The sequence below is a fragment of the Miniopterus natalensis genome, chromosome 2, assembly GCF_054644295.1.
Source record: "Miniopterus natalensis isolate mMinNat1 chromosome 2, mMinNat1.hap1, whole genome shotgun sequence".
In the NCBI taxonomy this organism is placed as follows: Eukaryota; Metazoa; Chordata; class Mammalia; order Chiroptera; family Miniopteridae; genus Miniopterus; species Miniopterus natalensis.
In genome coordinates this window covers 155,514,162-155,540,622 of record NC_142082.1, presented here as the reverse complement: position 1 = coordinate 155,540,622, position 26,461 = coordinate 155,514,162, and the positions used below count along the sequence as shown (strand labels likewise).

At 39.9% G+C, this 26,461-nt stretch overlaps 1 protein-coding gene across 2 annotated transcripts in view; it reads left to right on the top strand.

The window, feature by feature from the left end:
* Window positions 1-3,450: 3,450 nt before the first annotated feature.
* The window catches only part of SSPN (sarcospan), a 31,003-nt gene continuing 7,992 nt past the window's right edge, over window positions 3,451-26,461 (top strand). Inside the window, exon 1 of one of the 2 annotated variants that reach the window (XM_087813941.1) lies at window positions 3,451-3,729. In XM_087813941.1, coding sequence (XP_087670067.1) covers window positions 3,451-3,729 — 279 coding nt within the window. Of the gene's footprint in view, window positions 3,730-14,069; window positions 14,147-26,461 lie in introns of those variants that run through there. The other variant, XM_087813942.1, reaches the window with a different exon arrangement.

Genomic DNA, 26,461 nt, shown 5'->3' with positions numbered 1-26,461 from the left:
GTACACACACACACACACACGCGCGCGCGCACACATAGATCAGCATCATCTCTAGACTGTTTATGTATGGAGACCAGTGAGACATACGGGCCAATGGTGTCGTCAGTTTTTCTCTGTGGGGTATTTGATACCTCTCCAAATCAAATCCAACTGAACGTTTTCTATAGATTTTATTACACATTAAAGAGACTTGATACAGACCTTGGAACTGTAATAATTTTTCTATGAAATCTTTTTTGTTCTTGGCGAGTCTAAGGTCATGTGTTCAGAAATATGTTGGTTTGGAGATTATTTTTAGTTGGGTTTCCCAAGGATGTTTTGTTAATGACACTCATTTTAAAAAGAGTTATCATCGTCTCAGTTCTGAACTTCTAAAGCATAGACACTTTGAAATAATGTTGAGTTTGAGATATAGCAAAGAGAGATACTAAGCTAAATTTTCTTATTTTCCCCAGAGGATCAAAATAATCTCAAGCCATATATATATTAACTACCCTCCTGTACTGTCCAATTTATAATCTTTGTCCATTTTGAGTTATGGGAGCAGCCAATAGAGTATCTGAAAACACTCTGTTTCTACTTTGCCTTTCTTCCCGGTAATATAAATATCTGAAGAGGTTATTGCTTACTCTATAAAATAGAGACATTATAATTTATGAATATTTAAAAAAAGTGTTCATTTCTGTTAAACTATGTGATGAGCTGGAAATGGTGATTTTTCTCAGTGGAAAAGATATATTAAAGGGAGAGCCTTCCCTGTTGTATCCTTAAGGACCCTCTGCTCCCATTTAGCCCTAATTACGCTTTATCACTAACCTTTCGACAACTTTCCTCACCCTGTTCTTTGTTTCTGCTTTCCTGTATCAATTCAGTGAAAATACTGTCCTCATCAGTATCATCTCCTGGTATTGCCCAAGATCAAGCCCCCTCAGGCACAGGTTCCAGCATGCAGCTGGGAATTCGAGCAGGTGGAAGGCTCCCTGTCCTCCTGCCTTCTTAGCTGGAAGTTGAAAATTAAAGTTGGCAGTTGTAATCAGACTAGAGGATTATAATTTATCTGGGCTGTTGTTCACTGCTCCTGGTTTTATTTGTAACTTGCCTCAGTTAGGCAATTAAAAGCAAGCCTTTATTATGAGAATTTATGTACAACTGTTTTATAGCTGTAAGCCTCACTAGCTTTGAAACTTAGAAGACAAACCTACAGGAGCATCCTATTATTTTGCTGAACTATTTTCACTTACATCTAATTTAAGGTTTGAGGAAAAGCCTAGGGCTATTTTATTCTTACCTAAATGACAGCCCAGCAGTATGGTCAGCAAATAGAGCCTATATCTAGTTATAAATTCATAATAAAAATAATGGTCTCCATCAACTGTTGTATACAGGCGTGGGAAAAAATAGGTTTACAGCTGTAATACAAATAAATAATACAATAATTAATAAATAATAAAATAAGAATACACTTTGTTTCTTGTACTCACAACTGTAAACCTACTTTTGCCTACCCCTGTATATTATGGTCATGAATCAAGATATTTTTGTAAAGTTCTCAGGTAGCTATAGGTTCAAGGCTAATAGCTAATTCTGTGATAGGTAAAATACTACCCATGATCATTAAATTGTTCTAAATCACAAACAACTTAAACAATCTGACACCCACTTGTTTGCTTATTGGAAGTAATGAATAAAACAGGTAATCCACAAGAGTTCATATTTGGTTACCTTCACCTCCATCCCCAGCTAGGCCAGTGGTTTATTAATCTGGTTACCTAATAATTCTGATACTCATTTTTCATCTTTAAAAGTGGAAACTATAATCATACGGTGTTTCTAAGGAGTAACAGTACAGGATATAAAGCACCTAGCATTCTTTGTTACAGAACAGATACTCAGTAATTGGTAGCTATATTATTGATAACAACAAATAATTCCAGGCAGTCAGTTCGCTTTCAAAAAATGTTTAGTATATTTACATTGAAAAACCAAGTATTGTTCTGTTTTGTCATTTGGGTTGTTCTCAGTCAGGCCCAACTCAGGTGGGTACCTTGTGTAACACCAGCTTTTGTCTGCTCTCCATAGAAATCCTAATGGTGTAATGTCCCCAAAGCTGGCAATGACCCTCTGTCAGCCCTTCTGCAACTCTTAGGAGATTGAGGGCTGCTTCTACTGCTCTAGGTGGCAGTTTGGATTCTGCTTTCTAAGCTACTGAATTTGTTCCATGGGCCATATTTTTCTCACTGATCCAGAAGGAAGGTAGAAGGAAAACCATGATGTTCATAAAATAAGTAAGAATTTTATACCTTCAAGGGTACCTTTGTGTGCATTAGGTTGTTTACAGGGAGAGCTGATGACGATTAGTGTATAATTCTGAGGAAACAGAGCAGGGAGTTAGGCATTCTTTAAGTTTGATGAGCTAGGACAATCTAAGAGTAGACTTTATCTATTTTAGCATCTAGGCAACATCACTTATTTTTTAATACAGCTTCCTGAATGTTAAAATGACCATAGCAATGTAGTATATAAATACTCCAAAGTGAGGGGATCTTTTCTTAGTGGTTTCACGGAAATTCTAAGTGCTACTGAGAAGTATGTGGGAATAAGAGTGACCAGTTTTATTGATCAGTTCTGTGACTTTGGGGAGGGACGAAATTCTATCTTGAACATCCTTATATGGTTGCACACTGTAGGTGCTTTAAAAAGACCTAACATGTAGACTGAGACAAACTGCACAAGTCCCCCTAGGCACTGCTGTGGAAATTAGTGAAGACTGGCTGGGGACTTCATAAAAACGATGAAAGGAGCTTTTAAAAACAAATACATGTGAGAGAGTTCACAATTAGCCCAGCATCTCTATAAACAGCTATTTCCAAAGCAAATACCTCAATGGGAAAAAATACCTTTGTCAGTTGGATTGCAGAATTTAAAAAGAGCTTATGCCTTTGTTGGAAAATAAACAATTTAGCTTCTGGAAACGACTTCACAGCTTGGAGCCCAGCAATGCTTATTTTAGATTAAATTGTCTATTAATTAAACTGAAATGATTTAAACATTCATCACCTTGCATTGCACCTCTCACAAAACAAAAAAACCCCCTGGGGTTTGGAGTGAGGACAACACACACCCTCCCCTCCGCCGCCCCAAACAGCCAGCCTGATGCAAGCGCCCAGGATTTAAAAGGCCCAGCGACCCGCGCGGGCTTCCAAGGGCTTTTGGCGAACGCCGCCCGTGCGCCCGGCGGGCGCTGCGTCCCGGCGCGTTGGCAGTAGGCGACCCCCCTCGGCTCCCCCTCCGCCGAGGGCCTCCCGTGGCCTTTGGAGGCTCCGCGAGCCGCTCCAAATGTTTTCCATATTTGTTCAGCCTCCGTAATTCGAATACCAGGGCCGGCTGGGCCCGCCTAGCGCCGCGCCCGGGGCCCCGCGCGCGGGACTCGCGCCCGCCCACGCAGCCGCCATGGGCAAGGACGAGCAGCCCCGGGGCCAGCGGAGGCAGGGGGGGCCGCCGGCCGCGGACGCCGCCGGGCCCGACGACATGGGGCCGAAGAAGGGCAAGGGGGCCCCCAAGGAGTGCGGGGAGGAGGAGCCCCGGACGTGCTGCGGCTGCCGGTTCCCGCTGCTGCTCGCGCTGCTGCAGCTGGCCCTGGGCATCGCCGTGACCGTGGTGGGCTTTCTCATGGCGAGCATCAGCCCCTCCCTGCTAGTCAGGGACACTCCATTTTGGGCTGGGATCATTGTAAGCATCCAGTCTGTCTTGCCTGAGCGCGTGTGCCGCATGGCCGAGTCACACTAACCCAGCTGCATGCGCCCCTCCCCGGCTCCACTCTAACTCGCGCTCTGCTCGGGGACGGCGCCCGCCTCCCTTGGTGTGCCCCGGGGCCAGGCGGGGCGCCCCCTCTCCTGCTTGTTGCTCCCAACGCCTCCGATGGGCCTGACCCTAAACGCGCCGGAGCTGGGGCGGCGGGTCAAGGCTGCTTGTTTTGGTGAAATTGCACAGCCGCCGTACCAGCAGCAGATTCACTTGGGCTTTCCCCTTACCCTGGTCCCTGGACCCCGCCCTTGTCCCTAAATAAGGAACAAACAGTGAAGTGGCTCATCTTGGTAAAAGTAGGTTAGGAAAAATCTTGTCCTTGGAGTTCCCCTATTGGTTAGTAGGGATTTTATTCTTCACATTTGAGGTTCCGTTTGTAATTCTTACAAAATGAGGGTCTAAAGCAGGAGTCACGAATACAGCAAGCACCACCTTAATCAGCTGGAGGCTAAAGTGGGATAAACTCAGAGCTCTGGCTGTGGCAGAAGTTTATTTGGGACTCTGCTAATGGATGGACTGTTCTAAGCAGAACACTGCTCAGCTGTTGTGAGTGTTGAGATGCACAGCATACTTGGCTTAATTAAATGGATTTTTTGATGTGAAGTGGATGCCATTTATTGAGCACCTACTGTGTGCCTGCCCTGCCAGAGGCCTTACATATATATTTTTTCTAATTCCCACATCACCCTTATGGGATACTTCTTATTCCATTTCTCAAATGAGAGAACCGAGGGCAGACTCACCCAGAATCATGAGTTGGCAAAGTTGGCAAATTAGCCAAGTTGATTCCTTTTTGCACCAAACTACATCTGCGCTTTCCTCCTGCAGCCACACTGCCACCACATTTGGTTTGTAATTTTAATATAAATTTTTGCCTGTAGAGTCTGATTTGTTTTTAAAAGCCTCTTCAGAATAAGGGCCTGGAATTATGAGAAATGCCCTATGTTGATTAACGTGGTATTTTTGTACAGAATGTAATTTTAATATTATGCTATATTACAGTGCCCTGTGGTTTACTAAGATCTCATTGATCTGTGAAACAACACTTTGAGTGGGAACTGTTTTTCCTCTTTGAACATGACGAAACAGATTGAGAGAAGTTAAATGACATTCTCAAGGTCCAGAGATTAAGAGTGGCAGAGTCAGGCGAGACTAGAATCACACTCTGGCTCCTACTCTCATATTGCATCATTACTGCTATTACTGACCACAGGAGCTATAACTCATAGAGCAATCCTCAAAATAATTTCCTATCATGGCAGATGTTAAAAACAACTGATAAATATGCATCGAGGTAGGGCTTTCCTAATTAAGATTATTTGAGCTCACAAATTCTTGCAAAGCAATTTAAAACTTTTAATTTGTGTACTAAGGATTCCCACGAAATTATCATGATTGGAGTTTTCTAAATCAAGTGATTTTAAAAATAGCTTTCACTAAGATATACTGGGTATTTTAGTTACCCCAATGACTGTCAAGTTACTAGAGGGGGAAAATGGCTGTCCTTTAAGGCTAGGTGAATTAAAAGAAAAAAGGAATGAAACTCCTTCATTCAGTGGTTTTGAATATCATTTGTAAATGTGTTTTCTATCTTTTCTTTATTTCACCTTTTAAAGCCCAGTACCAAAAAAGCAAATTAGATGGGGGAAAAATTGTCTTAATGTTTAAGACATGACCATACAAATCACGCAACTCTGAAATTTCAGGAGACCCTGTTAGGAGTATCACATGGACACTGCCTGGGTGTGCTACAAAGAGCATTATCTATGGCCAGGTCTCTCTTCTTTCCAGTTTTCTAGTTTATACTGTAGGATTTACTTGAAGTTTTCTTGTAGTGATATCAGTATTTGTAGTCTTAAGTTTTCTTTAGAAAACTTAGAGTATCTTTGTAGAGCAGAGCAATTAACAGAGATGCCCTGAGACAAATGAGAAGGGTCTCTGAGGAGTGGGCCAAGGACAGACTCTCATCCCAGCTGGGCCAGAGCTGCAGGCCACGTGATGCTGCCTCCCACAGACGCTGTGCTTGTCCTCATCTCACTGTCTGTGGTTGCTGGTGGGGCACTCTTCCAAGCTTTCAGGGATGGGAAAAGACAGGGAAGCAGGATGGGGGAGGGAAGAAGCATGAACACTGCACCTGGTGTTGAGCCCAAGCTTCACTATTATTCTCTGAGAAACTTTGGGCAAACTACTTAACCTCTCTAGGTTTCTATTTTGTCACTGATGGAATCAGAATGGTAATAATAATTCCTACCTCTTAGGGTTGTCCTGAGAATTAATTAAGACATGTTCTAATACTTAGAACAGTGCTGGCTAATGGTTAAGTATCAGTGAATTAGCTCTTTTTATTAGCAATTAGTCATTGGTAGTGGCACTCTTCAAGTTAAAAGTGGCTCCGTTTTATCTCTAGTCTTGCAGGACAGTCATTTTGGACTTGCTGCATTTCCCAGACCAGTTTGAACCCTGAAGGAGATATCAATTTGGCCATCTCACTTTTTCTGTCATGAGCAATCTTAGTGGTATTAGATTAATCCAGTACTTTCTGAATCTCTCTGGAGGTTTATAAAAATTAACTTGGAGGAAAGGGCCCCCCAAGATCATTTTACCTAGGACTATGGGGTGATTCTGGCCTGGTATATCCCCCAGGGAATACTGGAAAGTTTGCTCTGTTTAAGAGACCTGCTAGACCAAAGCGGGACAGGTGGATCCCTGAGCCTGAGGCAGAGTCAAATCCCCTTCTGGGATTTAGGCTGTATTCAAGCAGGGTCCACAGACTGATGCTCTCACCCCATCCACAACTTTGCATGCTTAACTTATGTTACTTATTCATTTGACAAGGGTTACTATCCCATGACCTTGGGATTTGGGCATTACCATGACCATGACTGAATCTCGGTATATGGACAAACCCACTGAGGTGACTTCTGGTTGACCAATGTTTGGGTGACTTGACGAATATTCAGTGAATTTCTGGTTATAGATTGAAGAAGCCCTTGGCGATCTGTGATCAGAGAATTTTGTCCAGTGAAACTTTAGGAAAACAAATAGGTTATTTCTTGCCTATCCATAAATATGACTTCCTCATATCAGAGAAATGACTGAAGTCTTTTTACTTCAGTTACAAAAGGTTCCTGTAAAGGAAAAAAAATAGAATGGAGCCATTATGGAGACTAAAGTAACCTTTCAAAGTGCCATTCTTCTCTCAAAATTCTTTATAAATGGCTTAAGGGTTGTAAGTCACACCACAATGACAATGCAAAGTGAAACAGGGTCTTTGAGGATGAGCCTGGCTAGAGGCAGGAGAAGCTAAGTAGTAGAAGTTTGCTCTGCATTTTATTCTATCAGTGGCTTGAGTGCTGGGTCAAATAGGCATTTAAGGCATTTATCATTCCAGAATTCTTTCTGATGAAAAGTGAGTATGGATTGAAGGAATCTAAGAAATTGCAGCCTTTACTTACTTCTTACTCAAATGAATACAGTTTTGGTTTGGGTGAAGCCTAACATGTTTGAACTTAGGCTTACTTTTTTTCATTCAGGAACATTTGTTGGGGGTGTCCACTGTGCTAGGCATTAGTTGAAAAATAATGAATTACCTACCAGGAGGAGATCTCTAGAGATCCTGATGGACGTATGCCCTTACCATATATGACAGTAATGAATATTCTAATTAGAAAACTTAACCTACACAAATATTTTTAAAGCCCATTTACCTTTCAAAGCATTTCACTTACAGTGATTTATTTGCCTTGGCATTTCCACTTTGAAGTCAATTTAAGAGCAAATTCTTGTCTCTCATCCCCATTGGGGATGCTTAGTATTTGTTAGTTTCTTGGCCCTTATAGGAAATATTCCACTGGAAAATGGGGATTTCTATGCCTTGTTTTGGTTTTTAGCTTTCTTCATTCTCTCTCCATTGTTCCCATACTCCACCCAACTGGAATAAAAATCCTGATATATATATGCAACATTAATCACATCAAAAAGTTTAAGGAAAGGGCTTACAAGGAAGGGAAGAATATTTCCTGTCCTTAATGTCATTCATAAAACTCATCGTATGAATCTGTCATGATTAAGAGTCCTGTCAAGAATTTGACATATGTTAACTTACTCTAAGGAATTCAAAATGCAGATTTATTCAATTTTTAAAATCTATTTTTAATTTGACTTAATGGAAGGGAAAATTGGGTGGTTATTTATTTTAGAACAGAATATACCCTGAAATCCACAATTAGGTATATGACATATAGCAAGTAATTGGAACGGAGATTGTTATTATTATAATTTATAAGTAGAGAAATTATGACATAGTGATTTAGCTAAATGATTTGATCATGGTAATAAAAAGAAACTGGAAGTGAGGAAGGTTTGGCATTGGAGTTTTGGATAGACCCTAAAACCAGTCAAGAGCTAAAAATGGTATCAATTTTCTATATAGGTGTATTGACATTTGAGAAATTTAACCTGGGATTATTTTTTAGGAATACGTTGTGTAGTAATACATTATTTTTTATATTGGCATTTTAATGTGCTTTAAATATAATGTTGCACATATGATACCTCTGGGAAATAATTTTCATTACAGCAACTGCCATAGGATTGTTTGGCACTAACTCAATTTATTATAATCAATAATGGTAGGAAAATTATGTTATACATGAAGTCCTCCTACTAAGTATAAATGTAATATAATTGAATTAATTAAAATTTAAAAATTAAATTTAAAAAGTATATGAAAATAAAAGGGACTATTAATAAATTTGGTAACATGTTTCCTGAAAGAATATTAGGAATACGGAATAAAGAGTAAGGAAGGTTAAGACTGAACAAAATCATTTGGTGCTCAGAATATTAGAAGAAATATATTTTCCCCTTATGGTTAGACTCATGCTAAGACAGATACACAAAGGCCATGAGAGAGGTGGTGCTTATATAAGGAAGAGGTTATCCCTGAACCTTCTTTCTCATTTTAAAATGAGGAGAGGAGGGGCAGGTCCTGATGTTTTCAGTCCACTAGTGTGGCTATATTCAACTCAGAAAGTCAGACTCTGGAAACTTTTGAGATGTCAATCATCATTTAGCTTTATTTATTTTTTTATCATAGAAATACTAGTGTATAGAATTTGTGGGTAATCCAGTTAAAATAGAGAAATGTATTCTCTTTAAGTGTATTATATGTTCATAGGGCTACTGTGTATTTCCTGACACATAATGGGTACCTAAAAAGTGTGGAATGGAACTCATTTATTTATTCTATACTTGCCATTATCAGAGTTTCTGTTTGAACTTGTGAAAAGCATTTTTAAACTATGGTTTGCAGACAAATTTAAATTTATTGCTAGTATTTAAAAGAACTTTTAGGTAATAATGAGAAATCTTTTGGGGCCTGGCCGGGAGTGGCTCAGCAGTTGAGCATTGACCTGGGCTTTAGGAGATCACGGTTTGATTCCTGGTCAGGGCACATGCCTGGGTTGTGGGCTCGATCCCCAGTCGGGGACATGCAGGAGGCAGCTGATCAGTGATGACTCTGTCATCATTGATGTTTCAACTCTCTCTCTCCCTCTCCCTTCCTCTCTCTGAAATCAATAAAGAAGTCTTTTGGGTTCCTGGGCCAGAAGTTTTCAGAACACATTAGATTAACATTGTAGAGATGTTTATTTCATGCTATAAAATGCCTGTAGGATTAAAAAAAAGGAGAAAACAGGATTATTTGACTGTTTTACATTCCCCCAATTAAAATAAATTAGGGCAAATTAGGATTGATGTAACTGAACGCTGAATGTTTTCCTTCAGCAAAGAAAGCAGTGACATAGGTTTTCCTGTGTTCTAACAGTTTCATAGATTGCCAATATCATGCCCACTTTGAACAACTTCTGGGGACATGTATGCTTTCTAGACTGTTTCTTGCTGTTAGCCTTGTCTGAGACATTTCTATGAAGGGTGTTCTTTCACTGGGTCAACCTGTCTGTGTCGTACACTGAAGGGTTGGCATCAGCATTAAAGGTTACACACAAGGGTATGTGAAGAGTTCAGTTGCATATTTCTATGTTGCTGTAGGACAGGAATGGAATCTCGTCATTAAACTTTAATTAGATATCATCTCACTGCAAAATACAGTTCATTTTTAGGGCCCAGATCCTGGCAAACTAGAGAAATGCTGATCAAAAGAGCCCATCAAAATCTATAGCTGGATGGGACTTCATGATGTATTTTAACTCTGTAGTTTTTACTTCTTGTGAATATTCAAATCTAGGTTTATTGTAGTGAGTTCATAAGCTGAAGATGAACCTTTTTTTTTTTTTTTTTAAGAAGGATGTTGGCAATAGTATTTAAATCGTACACTATATAAAAGCCTTTTTCAGAGGCACATCTTTCGAATGGTTTGGATGCCGCCTCAGATCTCAGTACGTTGATATAAGACTTGGCAGGAGTAACTGTCAGATGCCTGAGCAAGGCAGCTCACTCGATCACCCTGGTGCATTTTAAAATTCATATGTGGATAGCTACACATATGGCAATAAGCAAAATGCATTTTTCTCTCTTTCTTGGTCCGCTGCAGCACGTTCTGGTGAGGGCCTCTTCCTGGCTCGCAGAGGGTCATTTTCTCTCTGTGCGCTCACATGGCCTTTTGTCAGTGCCTGTGCTTGGAGAAAGGGAACCATCTCTTTCTCTTCTTGTAAGGCCACCAGTCCTATCAGATCAGGAGCCAGTCTTTATGATCTCACTTAACCTTAATTATCTCTTAAAATCCCGTCTCCAAATTCATCCACTTTGGGGGTTAGAGCTTAAACATACGCATTTGTGAGGACACAGTTCAGTCCATAGCACTTGCAGTGAAGGATATAAATTCATACAACCGCCTCAGTGATTCTTAAGCTTGTTTGTCCGCTTATTCCTGAAGGCTCTGTGGTTTTCATGGAACAGCTAGAAGTCTGAATGCTTCTGATGAGAATTCTGAGCCAGTCAACTGACACGTGACGGTGCAGCGAGGCGGTGTGGCTCTGTGCTCATGCCAGTCCTGAAACTTACGGAGGCTGTTGTTTTTACTGCGTTTATAGATTGCTGCTTTTGTCAAATTTCTGTAAAAATAAAATACAGTAGGTGCAGCTAGTGAATACAATTCTAAGGGTAGCTTAGGCATTTCATTTGCTGCATTAGCTCTTTAAAGCTTCGGAACCACCATTTGATAAATCTCCTTCGTTTACTGGTCGGAGAATGATTTGCTGTCAGGTTCTAGCTGGATGACGCCTTGGCTTCTGAGGTGTGGAAATGAGGGTGGTTGGCTGAGTGGTGCTGGGGGGGATGCTCAGATGCTCAGCAATTAGAGGAGCTCTGTGTCCTCTGAGGGCAGTGATCTCATACTTGGTGTTTTTAGAACTCAAGGGAAGCCGCCTCCCAGGTCTTCTTTATAATATGCAGCCACTGTTTTGATTTCTGATGATGATCCTGAAAATTAGAGTCATACTCTTGGTTTTGTAGAATGGGCCAGAATAAAACCCTGGGGTGTTCCCACCTTGGGCCTCTTGATAACACATCTTCTAGTAGGAGCCTGATCCTCCTTGGTAGCCCCCACCTTTGGCAGACCTTCAAGGGCTTCCGATAGGATCCCATTTGTCCTGCTTACACATTCTGCACTGGGCTTTGCTTTACTCTCTCAAGTGCTACACAAACCCTCACCATCCCAGAGGGAAAGACAAGAGGAGACTGACTAGAGTGCTCCAATATGCCTCTTTCAGTAGCTGGTCCAATCCCAGTTCCAAAATGAGTGGCAAACAAAGGCACGGCTGGCATTCCAGAAGCACCCTATAGTATCTCCAGTTTGATTTTTGAGCAGACTTAAAGTTAATGCTCTTTAATGTTGCTAGAGCCTTATCCCCTGACTAACACAGCCATGAGTGTACTTCAGTGCTGGGTTTCCTGGGCGCTGGCAAAAGGCCAGCAACTGAGGGGATCTCAGAAGCACAGGGTTTGTTTGTAAATAAGCATTCTCAGATTCTGCTGAGAAGTTCTGCTGGGCCTGCTGCTGTTGGTGCAGAAGCAAGCAGCTCCCCGCCTGGCTGGGAGTGCCTGGGGCTGGAGAGGCTGTGAGAAAGCTTAAGGATGCTGTTTCAGTGGCATCCCACTCACTGCTGTTTTGAAAGTGTTAGACTGAGCATTCATGGTAATGAGCTGTGAAAGTCCCCTTTAGGATAGGTTATTATCAGGGCCTGTCTCAGGTGGAAGACGGTGACAGGTGACAAAGAAAAGGGGGGAATTGGGAATGTGTTAACAAGACCCTGACTAGGGAGAGAATTTTGGCTTTATTGGTGGGGCGTGGGGAGGAGAGACAAAACAAAACACTTTCCAGCTCCTTCTGAAGTATCAGGTGTGGTACACAGATCAGGCTATTAGGCTCAGGCTGAGCCCTGCCTCACACTTAGCTGTGCCAGGAAAGCTGCGAAGGAGGCCTTTTCCAAGACACGGGAAACAGCATTTCAGTCTTGATCGGAGGGTGGAGGGTGCTGCTCAGTCAGGGAGAGCACAGGATGACTCTCCCCATCTCATTGCCTGGGTGGAGCACCGAAGGCACTGAGAGGGCAAACTAGGACTCCATAAGGTGAATACATCATAATCAATAAAAGATCATTTCTCCGTGACTGCATGTAGCTCCCAGACAGAATGTGACCGCTTTGTTCAACTTGAAATAAGTGTATTTCTCTCATGCCTTTGGCTAGTGAGATTCTGAACCAGAAGGATCTCACTCACTGGTTGGCTTTATCTCATAATCTATCTGTGAACGAGTAGTTTGGACGCCTATTAAAGGGCTTCGATCGGAGTTAAGAGCTTTGAGACCAAATATAATTTTTAAAATGAACGTAGGGCGACCGTAACTATTGTTACAGAACCCTCGATAAATAATTCTCATTCAGGCACCGAATCTAGTGCGTCACAAATTTTTCCACCTCGAGACCTCCCTGAAGCCTCGCTCCCCTTGCCTCTGTCCTCACACACACATCACAAAAAGCTCAGTGTCTCGCTGGCCCATGTTGCCATGGAAGGGAAGCGGAGAAATGCTGGAGAGGCTGCGGGCTGCTCGGGGACACTGACCTCCTCGTGTTGAAAGGAACAAAACACTTTTCAAAGGAGAAATAATATTATATAGCCCTTATATCCTGTTTGGCTTTTAAATTGCTCTCAATTAGAAAGCCACTTGATAATATTTTGTAAAGGTTGAACAGGGTGGTTCTATCGTTTATACTCCTGTTACAGTGTTATATAATTGAATTTATATTGATTTACTGTATAACTGCTATATGCTGTACTGTTTCCTGAGTTTTTATTTATTGTACTATTGCAGATATATGAACCAGGGGTATTAATGCAGAATTATCTCTGCAGCCATTTCTAAAGAGGGACTTAATTTAAGAACCTACTTTAGTATGCTTGAGTAATAAAATCCAGCCTATAACTATACCCAGTAGAGTAGACTAAACCCACATTTACATGATTCCTTTCCCTTCTGAGGACTTGAAAAATCCCACAGTGAAACAAATAAACTATAGGTTGTTTAGTTTCCCCACAAATAGGGAGCAGTTATACCCCTCTTGTTGATTCATGAGAAATGCTGGAACACAATCTTCGTTTCTCTTACATTCTTTGAAAATGGGTTATTTTGCCAAGTAGATATTTATAGCGCTTATTGACTATTAGTTTCTGATAAATCACCACAAGAGTGAGTTAGGCGGTTGATAAGAAATAAGACGCTATAAAAAAAAGAGTAATTACTAGTAAGACAGTAACTTTTCACATCTTAACCAGTCTCCCTTTGTCTTTCCATGTGTCCACCCAGTGCCCCCAGGAGCTCAGTGTCTGGGAGAAGATACACACCCAAAACTAATTACAATACAGTTTAAAAAAGCCAAGTGCTAAAGTGGTGCCCTGAAGAAAACAGCACAATGGAGAATGTAATTAACCCTGTCTGGGGAGGGCCAGAAAAAACAAGGTGGGGGGGGGCTGAAATTGTAGGAGGGGCTCCAGCTTTGGAGTAAAACAAATATAGGTAGACTCCTGGGTCTACCAATTTGTAGCTATTAAAAGAAATTGATTATGATTTTTATTTTCATTTTTGTGTGGGTTTGAATAAATATGGGCAATTCTATGATTATTTTTTAATTATGAAAATTTCCAAGTCTATAATAGCCTACGTAGAGAAAAATAAAACAACCTCTTACGTGCAGGTTTGTCAAGTTTACTATTTTGTCATAATTGCTTTTTTTTTTTTTAAGAAAGAAAACATTACAACGCATCACAGTTGCCTTTGCCTGTTTCCCTTCTCAATTATATTCTGCTACCCTACTCTCCTCTGGAGGTATTGACTATCCTGAATTTGCTATTTATCATGCCTGTGCGTATTTCCATATTTTTTAATTGGTATATATCCATAACCAATAACGAATATAGTTTTATATGTTTCAAATTGTACATAAATGATAGCATAATATTTTTGCTCAACATCGTATTTCAGATTATTCATAATAGTACATAGATACTATTTATTCATTATAAGAATATAGAAATATACAGCAATTCATTTATTCATTCTCTTGATGAAAATTTAGGTTGTTTTCAGAAGTAATTTTTGTTTTTTGCAATTACAAACAGTTTTGCAATGAACATTCTTTTCCCTGGCTCCCGGTGCATATATTTAAAAGTTTCTTTAGGGCATATTCCTAGAACTTTATTATTGAATAATGAGAGATAGGCATTTTCAACTTAATAGATATTGACAAATCAGTACCACAAATCCAAAGCTGCACTAATTTACACTCCCACGAGCAGTAAATCAGAGTTCCCACTGATCTACCTACTTGCCAACACTTGTAATGTCAGGCAATTTTAATCTTTGCCTGTTTTATTTGTGTGCAATGATATCTTGTTTTAATTTATGTTTTTCTGATTACTACGCAGGTTGAACATATTTTATATGCTTATTGGTCATTTTATTCTGTTTTCTATCATTTATTTATTCAACAAATATTTTCTATGGGTTGTTATCTCTAACTTATTGATTTATAAGATTTGTTATTTTTGTTACATTACCTTGGTTGTTTTAGGGACTGCAAATATCTTCTCCTAGTTGGTACCATGTCTTCTACTTTTTGTTTATGGTGCCTTTGCTGTGAAAAATATTTAATTTTAATGTATTCATGTTTATCAATCTTTTTATAGAATGTGCTTTGATATATTTTAAAGAAGTCTCTCCCTACTCCAAGGTCATAAAAATATTTTTCTGTATCATTTTCTTAAAGTGTTGAAGGTTTGCTTTTGTATTATATTTTCAAAGTGGTCTGATTTTTGGAAATGATGTGAGGTAGTGTCCATATTTTGTTTTGTTTTTCTTAAGGATTGTTAATTGTTTTAGTATCATTAAATAAATAATCAACTCTTTCTGAACTGCTATGCCCATTCATCATCTATCAAGTTTCCATATTAGATTTGAGGATCATATCTGTGATTCTCTTCAATTGCATTGCTTTGTCTCTCACTGTGCCAATATCACATTGTCTACATTAAAGCAGCGCTGTAATGTATCGTGTTATAAAAGTGATAGCTTAACACCCCCCCCCCCTTATTCTTCTTCAAAATTATCTTGGTAAGTCTTAGCCACATGTATTTTAGAACTGGCTTTTGAAGTTCCAAGAAAAATACTTTTGCTATTTTTTTTATTTGTACTTTCTATAGGTGAGTGAAAATATGTCTCCATTTATTTGATAGTCTATGATGTTCTACATTTTAGCTATAACGCGTCTAAATGCGGATTTTCTTTTTATTTATCTTATTGGGGACTTGTTATGTTTCCTGAACCTAAGATTTTTGTGTCTTTCATCAATTCTGAAAAAGAGATTTGAAATATTTGAAAATTTTATTATTTTTTTAAAATATCACCTGCCTCTTTTCTTATAGTCTCTTTGGAATTGCTCTCAGATGTATGCTGGGCTGTCTTATTTTATCTTCCTGTTTCTTAACCTGTTATGTTTCATCTCTTCATTTCTCTGTGCTGTATTTTGGATTATTTTCTTAGATCTATCTTCTAGTTCACTATTCCCATTTTCAGTTGAGTTTAATCTGCTTATTGTCTATTGAATTTTTAATTGCAATGATTTTATTTTTCATTTCTAGTACTTATATTTTGTTGTTTTTTAATCTGTCCTTGGTGTTTTTTATAAGTGCTCTATTCTTTATTATTCATGTTTTCAGTTCCTTCTTTCATGTCTCTGATTATTTTGAATGTACTTTTTATAGGCTCTATATATTAGTTCTATCATTTGAAATTCATGTGGCTTTAATGGGGGGGGGGAGAGCATGTAGCTTCACCAATGAATTGTTTCTTCATGTGTCTTCTATAATTGGTTTGTGAATTCATTTTCCAAGAGGCTTAACGTGATAATTTGGTGTGTCCTGCTGGATAGTATAACCCTTCCAGATGGTTTGTTTTGCCAGGTATCCCAATGGTATCATGAGCCAAGAGCCACTTTTCCCTCTTAACCTACTTATTATGGAAAATTTCAAGCATACACAAAAGTTGATAAAGTAATTTCATTAACTCCATATTCTCATCACCCAGCTTCAATAATTATTAACTTACGATCAATCTTGCTTCGCTTGTGTGTTCCTATGCTCCATCCATACCCATACACTATGCACTGGATTATTTTGAAGTAAATCCCAGATATTATATCATTTCATCCATAAGTATTTCACTTTGTAAGTCAAAAGATGAAGACTAAAAGTAATCAAAGTACCAATCACATCTAACAAGTTAATAGTTTCTTAATAGGATCAAATCAGTGTTGAAATATCCGTGATTAATTCATGAATATTTCTTCATAGTGTCAAAATCAGGATCTCAATAAGATCTATAAACTGCAATTGGTTCATATATTCTTGTCTTCTTTACTCAAATATTTACCCTTGCTCTCTCCTTTCTCTTCTCTCTCTCCCACTCCCTCCCTCTCTCTCCTCTACAACTTATTTGTTGAAAAAGAGCTGGTGTTTTTCCCCCCAGGATTGCTTTCATGTTACTTTCTAGTTTCTCAACTGAAGAGGTTTCAGGACCATTCAAGTAATAGAAAACCCTTAAAACCTTTACCCCACCATTGGCTGAGACAGAACAATTTTTTTGATGATGTTCAGTGCTAGTGGGTTAATTGTTTTATAGTCGTGTAAGGGTGTAGCCTGCCTTTATGCCATGGTCTTAGCTCCATCTCTTCATCTGTAGAACCTCAGAACATGTGAAAGTGTTTTATAGGAAGAAGTGCTTCACATCATTTAGTCCTTAATATTACGCAGGAATAAAATTTCTTTATGCTTTAAAAAAATCTTTGAATTAACTTACAAGTTTCTTAACCTCTCTGAGTCACAATTTTCTATAGAATGGGGTAATGTTTTTTATTTCTTGCATTGTTTTAAGGAATGTATACAAAGTGGGTAATGCATAAAAGGTGGCTTTTCTGGGTAGAGGAGATCCTTGAGCAGGGTTTGAAGAATGAATATTACTGGATTCAAAACAGTTGAAGAAGGAGTACATAACTGAAGGATAAATTAAAGGACATTTTAGGTCAAAGGCGCAGTTCATGTCCTATGACTAGTAAGCTCAGTTTTCACCCACAATCAACTTAATTACTTCACAGTTGTGTTGTTTGTGCTTATTGTCTTTTGAGGATATAATTGCAAAAATTCCCAGCAGTTCCCATAAAATATGAAACTTAACATGGATATACAAATCTGTTATAGTATTCAAATAAGACCAAACCAAAGGAATTCTACTTGAATGTTTCCATCCATGGCAAGTCATACACTAGGATAGCTGTCAGATTTTCCTCTCTGTTCTGTGAGTTGATGAAACACTCACTTGTGAGATTCGTTGATTTAAAATGATGAGCTATCTGCAGTCATTTCCAAGCAAGGGTTTGGAACTTACAAATTGCAGCAACTTTGTGCTTCTACATCTTTTGCAGATCTCTTTGGCTTTCCAGACTTAGTTTGGCAGGAACATCAAGGAAAGCACACTCTATCCACAGGATTTGGGGGATTCACACTTCCTTCATCTGGCTGCTAGTCACAAGTTCCAACTTCTTTTTGTCAGTTCCATCAGGATAGTTTTCTATGTTTTCCTTCCCAGTCTTTTTGTGCTTGTACAACAGATCTTGCTAAACTACACGGCAATGCAAATTACAGGGCAACACTGGTTAAGAAAATCAAAGGTATACATAATATGTAAAAAGATATAGGATATATATAACATGTATATATAAATCAAAATTGTATATGTATATATCATATCAAAAATACTTGAAACAAATACTACTGTGTTGCTAGCTATGAAAAGTTGTTGCTGGCTATAGTTTTGGTTGTAGTTGAAAATAAGCTACTACTTTGAGCTTGCTTTAATAAAAACCAATACTAGCCCAGCCAAGTGTGGCTCAGTGGTTGAGCATTGACCGAGGACCCGAGAGATCTCTGTTCAATTCCCAGTCAGGGCACATGCCCGGGTTGCGGGCTCTGTCCCCCTCGGTCAGGGGCGTGCAGGAGGCAGCTGATCAATGACTTTCTCATCATTGATGTTTCAACTCTCCCTCTCCCTTCCCCTCTCTGAAATCAATAAAGATATATTTTTAAAAAAACAACCCAATACTAATTAAACATTTTTATAATTAGTGTCCTGGGTTCTGATGCCTGCCCATTAATGTCTGTAATGTTTAGAGACAGATGGTTAGTCTTCTCCCTCAGCTTGATGGTGGACTTTGCCATAGATTCTTCGGTTGATTTTGAATTTTGTATTTACATAGCTATTACTTTTGGAATTTCCCACTAATATCTGTGCACTACGTTTGGCTGAAACAATTATGCCTTTAAAAAAAAGTAATATTAATTTTGGATCTGTTATGGACAGAAAATAGTTTTAGCTGAACAGCATTTTTTTTCAGATATTAAATGCTTGTCTTTATAAAACCACAATTGTGTAATCAAAGGAGCATATACAGCGTGGCATGGTTACCAAGACTGGTATTTCCTGGGTAGCGGATAATAAATAGGCTTGTAGCAGAAAGGAAAAGAAACACAAAAAGAAGTTTGTAACTCTTAAGTGCTTGCAGACTATTTATGTCAACATTATTGGAAAGATTTTTGAAAAGTGGGCCCTTGCTATGAACGCAAAAGTAGCTCAAGTCATTCAATGAAAGGAGTAATTTATTTATTTGACAAATATGTACTGACTGCTTCGTGTGTGCTGCGTGTTTTACTAAGCCCTTTACGTATGGTGGCTTATGTAGTCCTCAGCAGCTTATGAAGTAGGCATTGTTGTCATCCCACTGCTGAGGAAACTGAGTCTCAAAGAGGTTAACTTTTCCAAAGCCAAAAGCCAAAAGCGGTGGAGGTGGGTTTCGAACCCAGGTCTGTCAGATCCAGAGCTAAGATACATTGCCACAGACTCTGTCCTTAGGTATGCGGCCCAGTTTGCTAAAAAACTTTACTTAGCTACCCTCCTTTGCCCCTTCTCGTTGGCAGGTATATGTTATCTTTTATGGTACCCGTGAGATCTTACATAACTTATAGAGGATATGTGTTGTGGAAGTAACTGAACCAGCAAGGCTCTCCTAGGAAACAACCATGAGTCTACCATCTTTTTTAAAGGTGTTGCTGGGCATTACCAACTCATTTTTTAAGAGAAATAAATCATTTTAAGGACTTATTATTTGTAGTTTCCTAATTACTATGTATCATGTTTGTGGAAAAAAGAAGCTGGGATGATAAATGCCATGTTCTCCATAGCTCTTCTATACAACTGACATACCTACTTATTTGTTTACGCTCTGCCGCTCCACTTTAAAGCATTGGCCCTATGAAGGTAGCAATTTTTGTTTCTTCTGTCCGCTGTAGTATCTCCAGAGCCTCAAAGACTACCCCGCACATTGTGGTAGACACACAATGAATATTTGTTAAGTGAACAGAATGGGATTATTTCTAAGATGTAATAGAGGCCTACATTTACATACATTATTTATTTCAGCTCAAATTTCAGAGTAAGTTATACTAGCACAGTTTGAGGTCATAGAAGATGGCAGAAATAATGCCAACTATAATTCCAGGCACATTATTTATGATCCTTAAAACAAATGATAAGCTAAGCATTATTTTCTCCATGTTATATATAATGACACTGGGTCTCAAAGACTGTGTCACCTTCCTGCAGCTTAGTTGTTTGGACATCAAAGACTGATTTTTACACCCTGTCTCAGGAGTGGCGCTTCAGGCCATTCAGCACTGGAGAAGAGCAGATGATGGAATAGTCTCCAGATTTCTGCAGTTCTCACTTCACTCACAGTGCTGTCAAAACGCCACCAGGGAGGCAGCCAGGCCACGTAATGGTTCAGAGGCAGGCTGTGTACTTTGACAGGTGCAGCTATCAGCTCTGTGTTTGCTATGTGATCTTAGAGCATAAAACCTTTCTGAGCTTTAGTTTCCTCACCTGCAAAATGGGGCAAATAATAGCAATTACCCCATAGGATTTATATGAAGACCAAGTAGGATACACTGCAATGAGTGCTTAGTTCAGTGCCTGGCATATACAGCAGTCCCCGGTAGCCGTGGTTTCACTTTCCGTGGTTTCAGTTACCCACTGGCAAGGCCAGTCTGAAAATATTCAGTGTAAAATTCCAAAAATAAACAATTCATACGTTTTAAATTGGGTGCTGTCATGAGTAGAATGATGAAATCTCATCCTGTTACGCTCCTTTCTGCCTGGCTTGTGAATCATCCCTTTGTCCAGCATTTCCATGAGGTAGACACTCCCCACTCATTAGTCACTTCGGAGCTGTCTGGGTTATCAGATCAACTGTTGTGGCATTGAATTTCTTGTGTTCAAGTCACCCTTATTTTACTTAGTAATGCCCCCTAAACACAAGAGTAGTGATTCTGGATATGCCAAAGAGAAGCTGTAAAGTGCTTCCTTAAGTAAAAACGTGAAAGTTCTTGACTTAATCAGGAAAGAAAAAATTGTATGCTGAGGTTGCTATGATCTGTGGTAAGAATGAACCTTCTACCTGTGAAATTGTGAACGAAAGAGAAATTCATGCTAGTCTGCTAAGAGAGAGACCACATTCACATAACTTTTATTACAGCATATTGTTATAATTGTTCTATTGTATTATTAGTTATTTTTTCATTTCTTACTGTACCTAATTTATAAATTAAACTTTATCATAGATATGTATGTACAGGAAAAAACTTAGTATATATAGGGCTTCGTACTAGCCAGTTTCAGGCATTCACTAGGGGGGCCTTTGAAGGTATCCCCTGAGAAGGGGGGACTACTGTAATTACAAACAAATCTCACTTGGCAACCAGATGCTTCTGTAAGAGAAGGGACTCAGAAGAGGCAGAAAATGTGGTGGAGGTGCAGGGGTGTGTTAGAGTATATCTGATGACTTTATGAAAGCTGACTGTGCACATCTCTTCCCAACTCCGTGCTCAGTGATTTCATGTCAGTAGCTTGAAATCAGCCACGGTACAAATATCAGCCCCTAACCCTGCAGCAAGTGGTTAAACTTTTCCCACCTCACCACGGTATAGGTGGTCCAGTTTTGGAGGTGATTGCTTTGCTCTGCTTGGAGTGGAGTGAGCAATGCCCGTCAAGAGTAGTAGAGTGTCACATCACACACACTAACTGATGATTAGAGATGCTTCCCAAACGACCAACCATATGCATTGAAACTACATGCTCTGGAATGAGGTCATATTTACATAACAGTGAAGCCAAAGGCCTCCCCCAATTTTCAGGACTCCTACAATAGCAAAGGGTAAATTTCCTTATGGGGAAACTATTATTGTTATTTCTCATTATTACTTATAATAAACAAACTGTTCCATAGGAAACGCCACTAGTCAGTGTATCACTTTAGAACCCCAACCATTCAAATAAACCCCACACCAGGCGTCAGCATTTAGAAGACTGCTTTTCGCTTAGACTAGTAGTTCTCAAAGTGTGGCCTCAGGATCAGCAGCATCAGCATTACCCAAGAATTTGTTAGAAAGGCAAATTCTAGGTCCCCAGCCCAGACCTATTGAATCAGAGACTCGGGTATTGGGCCAGTTTGTACCAGACCCTTCGGGCTCTTCTCAACCAGTGGCCTAGACTTTGCCTTGCCATCTGGCAGTGGCAATGAAAATCTAGTAAAAATGCTTAAGCTATGCTAAAATATTTTCTCTCCTCCTTCTGAAATCTTGATCCAATAAACATCCTTTTAATATAGCCTCAAGAAATGTTCTTTGATATATTGTTTAAGTCTCTGACACACTGTGTGTTAATCAGCAATTCTCCTGAATGAGACTGCATTTAATGGACAGATTGCAATATATTTATAGTTTGTTGAAAACAATTTCTGCCCTGGCTAGTGTTTCTCAGTGGTTAGAGCATTGTCCTGCACACTGAAAGGTTGTGGGTTCAATTCCTGGTCAGTACACATACACAGGTTATGGATTCGATCCCCAGTCAGGGTGCATGTGGAAGGCAACTGATCGATGTTTCTCTCTCCCATCAATGTTTCTCTCTCTCTCCTTTCTCTTTCTCTGGAATCAAGGGGGGAAAAAAGAAAATGATTTCTAATATTCTAGCTTAAATTCTATTAAATAGATGAAAATCCATAGGAATTTTCTTGAGATATATCCAGAGAAACATTTAGAGTTCTGCTGTATCTCTTGTTCATCAGTGGGTTGTGCAAACATGAGAAAAGAGTTCATCTGGTTAGTATATTGACTGAACTAAAGCACTTTAAATACAAAGATGAAAGTTCATTAACTTACAGACACAGGGTCACATTTCAGATATACGAATGGCGGGGGCGGGGGAGGGAGAGACGCCTTGAAAGGCATTTGACAAGAAAGGTTGTATTCCCCAGATAGCCCTGTCAAGCAGCTCTGCTGACAACAAAGAAGAGAAAACAAATAAACTGGAGGTTGTGTGAATGTCACAAGACCAGAATATAAATGCGTATGACACTGAGAGAAGTAAATACCACAAAATATCACAAAGTGTTTTTGGGTTATACCTTCTTACTTGGCCCAGATGAAAAACTAAAAATAATATGTAGGTAAATCTCCAAGACACTGGTCCAGCATTCACCTTTTACTCATAATGCCAACCCTCGAAAGACACCGCTGTAGGTATGATAGGCGGGATAGCAAAAGCAAAGAGAGTGTGTGACAAGACTCAGGCCTCAGACATCTAGACATGGATTTAACATTCAGAGAACATTTCAGCTCTGTTTAACTTCCTAACTCACGAGAGAGAATGCAGTCTTCACTCTGAGCAGACAAAGAATAACTTTAGACAGCATGTAGAATTCAAAACTTAGGTGTTCTCTTTATTCTAAACAAATTGTAGAAACGTGCATCTAAAAATAGGTTAAAAATGATGGTAATTGTCATTTTCTGTTTTCTATTAGAAAGCACTTCAGGTTTTTCTTAGCAACAGAATTATCCATCTGTACATGGACTAAATCTTAGCAAGATCTTAAAGGCTAGTGGCCCTTTCAGCACTGGTTTCCTAGTGTCACCCAGTTCATATTCAGCTCTGTGCTCAGTGACACCACCTGTCTGCCCCAGGCCTGGTCCAACAAATGCCTTCTTGAAAACCTTACATAACTGCCTTTTTCCTGTTCCACGGGCCTCACCTCACCATATCTAATGGAAGCTCTGGCCCAGAATCCAGGAATGTTGTTCCAGATAGGCCTGGCGGGTCTCGCTGCTCATTACCATGAGTTTCCCCTCCCCTCCTGGGAAGCCAGAACACTGTCTTCCTGGTGTGCCCACGTCCTGCCAGCTAAGGAAACAAGACCCTTAGTCTGGCGTGAGAAATCAGGTTTCCTCCCCATGGCCATAAAGACTTCATTTTTAAGTATTTAATAAATGCTACTCTCCTAGAATGTACTTACACTCAACTCCTAATAAACCCTCTGATAAAGAAGTATTATTTTATCATGCAAAGCTGTAGATAAGAAAATGAAATACCCACTCCTATGTCCTATTGAGCCCTATCAGAAGGCCAAGAAATGGCAATATGTTGAATTAATCAGGCTTTTTAGCAAATGCCCAATCAGAGACCTAGAAGTGAAACTTAAAAATCCAAAAGGAGCCCTGGCTGGTATGGCTCAGTTTGTTGGATGTTGTCTCATAAACAGAAAAGTCACTGGTTTGATTCCTAGTCAAGGCACATGCCCAAGTTTCTAGTTTGATACCTGGTTGGGGTGCATGCGGGAAGCAACCTGTCGATGTTTCTCTCTCATATCAATGTTTCTCTTTCTCCCTCTCCTTTCCTTTCTCTCTCTAAAATCAATAAAAAACATATTTTAAAAAATAATAAAATAAAAATCCAAAAGGATGGTCAGTTTTGTAATATTTAGACATGTCATGATGTACAACCATAATTATAAGAAGTGTATTTGAGGTGCTTTCTGTTCAAAAGAGTCAAAGGTTCTCCATAGCTGGGTAACTTCCTTGGTCCTTTCTGTTTTCGCTAGACTCTCTCTGGATGGTGCAAGGTTTCTGATTGTTTCAATTGCTTTACATATGCTGATGACTGACAAATGCTCATCTCCATCACAGACTGCTTTCCTGAGTTCTGGACCCAGGTGGCTGGGCTTCGAGCCCATGTGGGCACCATCATTTTCCACTCCCATTCTGTTCCTCCTCTTGCATCTCATGACTTACATGTCAACCCCCTCCACTTGGCAGCTCAAGTCCAGTAGCTAGTACCTTCCTGACCCCTCCCTCTCCTTCAGCCCTCACATTTAGTCAGTCCTTAGAGCCTATGTATTCTGCTTCCTTCCTGTCACTCAAGCACGCCCTCTCTATCCCTACTGCTACCTGAGCTCGGACACTTGTCATTTCTCCATAGATGAGCAGCCTCCTAGCTGGTCTTCCCTTCCCAGCCCATTCTTCACAGCCAGTAGGGTCATTCTAAGAGTCAAGAGTTCACCACATCCTCCCCCTGCTTCCAATGAAATAAAAGTCCTTTGTGCCCTCCCTCCCGTTCATCTCTGTGAGCACATCTTTTGCCGTTTCTTCCCTCATCCTCTGAACTGGAGCTCTAGGAGTCTTTGAATGCTTGTTCTGGGTTTCTCCATACTTTTGTATCTAGTACGACTCTCTCTACTCTTCCTCGCCTCCCTTTCCTAACTAGTTTCTTATCTTTCAAAACCCATCTTCCTCCTGGAAGCTTCCCCAAATTATCCTTGGCTTAATCACCTCTCCTGTGTATCACAACAGACATGGTCCTAGTACCTACACAGTATTATGACTTTGTTCTCTCTTTCCCTGCTTGGCTGAGAGCTCCTCGAAGGCTGAGGCTGTCCTTTCACCTCTCAATTCCCAGAGCTGTGCACAGGGTCTGGCTATTGCATAGCCTTAAAAAAGTTCAGTCTATTGACTAAGTGAATGAAATCCTCTACAATGAGGTCATAGGCTCCTGTGCAGCTTCTTGTTGGAAACCAGCCTAGGTTAAGGCTACAAAGAAGTAGATTCTACTAAAGTGGGAAAAGTTGTTCAAGCAAGGCACAGAGGCAGATTTCTAAGATGCTACTCAGTGAGGCCTGATTTCTGGAATGTGTCTCTCATAAACACCAAGAAGAAAGTCTTGGCACTTGACAGCTTCAGCACAGCAGCCTTGAGGGGACCAAGACAGTTATGTGGGAGAGAGCCTGACCCTGTGCACCTACAGAGAGACACTAACAGGGAGCGTAGGCATGTGCTTCGGGATTTAACAGTCCCCATAAAAGCAGGTTAGAAGGCTCCATCTGGTTTGTTGTCAATAAACAAAAAGGAAATCTTTTTTCCATTGTTTCTGTTCTGTAAATTCTTAATGCAAGAACACATAGTAGGCCCTTACAGTTTTTATCAAACTTATACCTCAATTAGATATTTTGTTAAAAAAGAGTTTTGAGAAAGAACTTCATCCCTGACTTGGAAACATCAGCCACGTGTGGGCTACACAAACAACTTCACTATCATTATTTCCAAATCTTCCAGACCTCTGCTGAAAACCTGTCTCCTTGGGTCCTGTCTGCTTTGCTTCCTACCTGGACTTCTCCAGTCCACTCTATGCTCACATATTTTCAGTCTGTGACTCTCCACTGGGCATGGTATCTACTCTTAAGCCATGCAGCTAGTCCTAATGATGGAAAACCTTGCAAATGCCTCTACGAAGGAAGGCTTGGCTTTTGGCTTCATGGCCCTGTAGAAACCTGAACACCTCTCAACTTGGGAACCCATGAGGGGACAAGCAGCCTACTGATTTTGTAATCAAGGAGTGAATAGGATAGAGGTGTTACCTTAAAATGCTATGATGGCTTCTAAGTCAACAGCTCTACCACCCTAGCAGAAATGGTCTATGTTTGAAGCTGGCCCTAGGGATAGGAATTATATCACCAAGCCAGTCATTTGATGACTCGCTAGGCGGCTCTCACTCTTCCAACATCTGTTTCTAGGAAAAGTGTATTTATCAGAAAATGCAATATTTTTGCTTATGTTTTCTATCTTAAAGTAGAACTTAGCAACATTTAGGGTTTCCAAAATGGAGTGTGAATAGATAGGCATTGAGTAGAAACTCTAACCCAAAATTTAAAAAACT